Source organism: Marmota flaviventris, chromosome 5 (assembly GCF_047511675.1).
Source record: "Marmota flaviventris isolate mMarFla1 chromosome 5, mMarFla1.hap1, whole genome shotgun sequence".
In the NCBI taxonomy this organism is placed as follows: Eukaryota; Metazoa; Chordata; class Mammalia; order Rodentia; family Sciuridae; genus Marmota; species Marmota flaviventris.
The window spans coordinates 58288933-58291443 of record NC_092502.1 but is presented as its reverse complement, the minus strand read 5'-3'; the positions used below and the strand labels follow the sequence as shown (position 1 = coordinate 58291443).

General features: G+C 50.4%; 1 protein-coding gene across 1 annotated transcript; it reads left to right on the top strand.

The window, feature by feature from the left end:
• Nucleotides 1-304: 304 nt before the first annotated feature.
• Nucleotides 305-1621, top strand: LOC114103576 (sperm motility kinase Z-like). The gene has a single exon (XM_027949309.2). It carries the CDS (start codon nucleotides 305-307, stop codon nucleotides 1619-1621), a length of 1317 nt encoding a protein of 438 aa, XP_027805110.2.
• The last annotated feature ends 890 nt before the right edge of the window (nucleotides 1622-2511 follow it).

Sequence of the window (2511 nt, the reverse complement as noted above, 5' to 3'; positions counted from 1 at the left end):
GCTTGCTCTGATGTCACAAGGATCCATTGTGAGCAAGTGTCAAAGTGCAGGTATATAAGAGAGTGGCTTTGGCTGAGTTTTTGTCCACAAGTACAGGAAGCTCTTGGTGGTGACCTGTCGGACTCCCAGATAGTTAGCGCGTTTGGTGGTTGGTGGTTGGCAGTCGTTGGTGGTGGTCTTTGGATATTGGTTCTTTGATTTGGGTTTGTTGTTTTGTCTTGTTTTTGTTTTTGATTTGGGTTTGTTGTTTTAGTCTGTTATTTTTTTTTTAAGCTAGCATCCTTAGTTGGTGTTCCTGCTTAGGATGGATAGCCAGAGTAGTGAGAGTAGTGGAGTGGGGCAGGGGCCCAGCTCCTGCAAGACTACAGTCCTGAGGGACCAGTATGAGGTCCTGAGGGACATTGGGCATGGTGGGTTTGGCCAGATCAAACTAGCCCGCCATTGCCTCACTGGGGCACAGGTGGCAGTGAAAGTCCTGCAGAAGAAAGGGCAGAAACTCCAGGCCCTCTCCGAACCAGATATGATGAGGAGCCTGGAGCATCCCAACGTAATCCAGTTATTTCAGGTCATTGAGACCCGCAGAAATATCTACCTGGTGATGGAGCTCGCAGGTGGGGGCCAGCTATTGGACCAAATCCCGCTGGGTGGCATGCAGGAGGAAGAGGCGCGCAGACTGTTCTGGGAGGTAGTGTGTGCCGTAGCCTACTGCCATGACAAGGGCATGGTGCACCGAGACCTGAAGCCAGAGAACATCATGCTGGATGCCAAAGGTCACATCAAACTTATCGATTTTGGCTTCAGCACCTGGGTCACACCCGGCCAGAAACTGAAGGAGTCCTGGGGCACTCTCTCACACATTGCCCCAGAAATTATCCGGAGGCAAGCATATGAGGGCCCCCCAGTGGACATCTGGAGCCTGGGCGTCACTCTGTATTTTATGTTGACACGGAAGCTCCCATTTATGGGATCTACCCGTAAGGAGACCATGCGGCAGATCGTGCTGGGATTGTACCGTGACCCTCCCCATGTTTCTCTGGCAGCACGGATGCTCATTTACCAAATGCTGACCCTGGACCCCAGGAAGCGGCCCACAGCCAAGCAGATCCTTCAGCACATATGGCTGATGCAGGGTGAGCGGCATTTACCCCCTCATTATCATGAGGCACTCCTCAAACACCCAGACCCCGAAATACTGACCATAATGTTTGATATGGGTTATGATCTACGCAAGACCTGGGTGTCCCTGGCCAAGAGAAAGTTCAATGGAGCCATGGCTACCTACCTCTTACTCCAGCACCAGAAAAACCAGGGGAAGGGCTTCATGTTCCAGGGGAAGCCTGTGCCTCCCATGGTTAAGCCTCAGCCATGTCCCCTGGATTCTTCCCATTCCCCTGTCCTCCCAATAAGGAGCCCCAGTGAGCCTGCCCTTCACACCTTCTCCTTGCCCTGTGAGCTTCTTCTGCCTGAGGAGGCCAAACGCTTAGGGCAGAAGCATATCAGGAGGGCCAGCCAGCCGCCTATTCACTTCCACTTCCCGCCTGCAAGAACCCCCACACCTGGGTTAGCCTCCCAGTCTGACTCTGGGCAACTCCACACCAGCAGAAAGCTCTGGAAGCGGTAACTAGGGGGATTGCTACCTGTGTCCGACAACTGTGCTGTTGCATACCACGTGTCAGCAATGGGGTGGCTCCAATGTAAGAGGGCAGAACCCTGCCAGATTCATGAAGTGTGGCTCCAGTGAAGGGGAAAGCTGACCAGACAATACCAGGGGGCAGCCAGAGGACCCTGTTCTCTGTGGATCCTGACACCTTGTTTGGGGCCTCAATCAAGTGGACTCTGAACAGCTGCAGGAGAAGATGTGCCAACTACCTCAGGTGTCTCTGCACGGGTTCCAGCCCAGAGCACTTCTGCATCCACCTGGACATCAGGAGTCTCCTCTGCCCCCACCTGCAGAAGACATCAGAGATGGCTCCCCTGGGACACTCCCCCCCTGCACTGCTCCTCTGTCCTTTCTCCCATTTTCCTGAGGCGTTTCTTAAATATTTTTCAAATTTTGTAATAAAAGTATTGTTCAAAATAAATGTTTATAGTTGCTTTATTTGTAATCACCTCAATCTGGAAACAATTCAATTGTCATTTGGCTCATGGATAAGCAAACCATGGTATGTCCATACTGTAAAATGATTCTCACCAATAACATGTACAAGTCTTGATTTTTAAAAAAAATGGATGAAAATCAAATACTTTACACTAAAGGAAAGAAACCAGATTCAAAAGGCTATGAAGTACATGATTCTATTCACATGGCTTTTGGAAAAGAAAAAACAGACCATTGGATGCCAGGGGCTGGAGGTAGAGAGAAGGGGTAGACTTCAGAGAATCCCAGGGGAATTGTTTCTTTGTAGTGCTGGTACATTGAACCTAGGCCCTTGGGAAGGATAGGCAAACGTTCTACCACTTAGCTGCAGCCCCAGCACAAAGGGGAAATTGTTTTAATTAGGGAACTGTGTC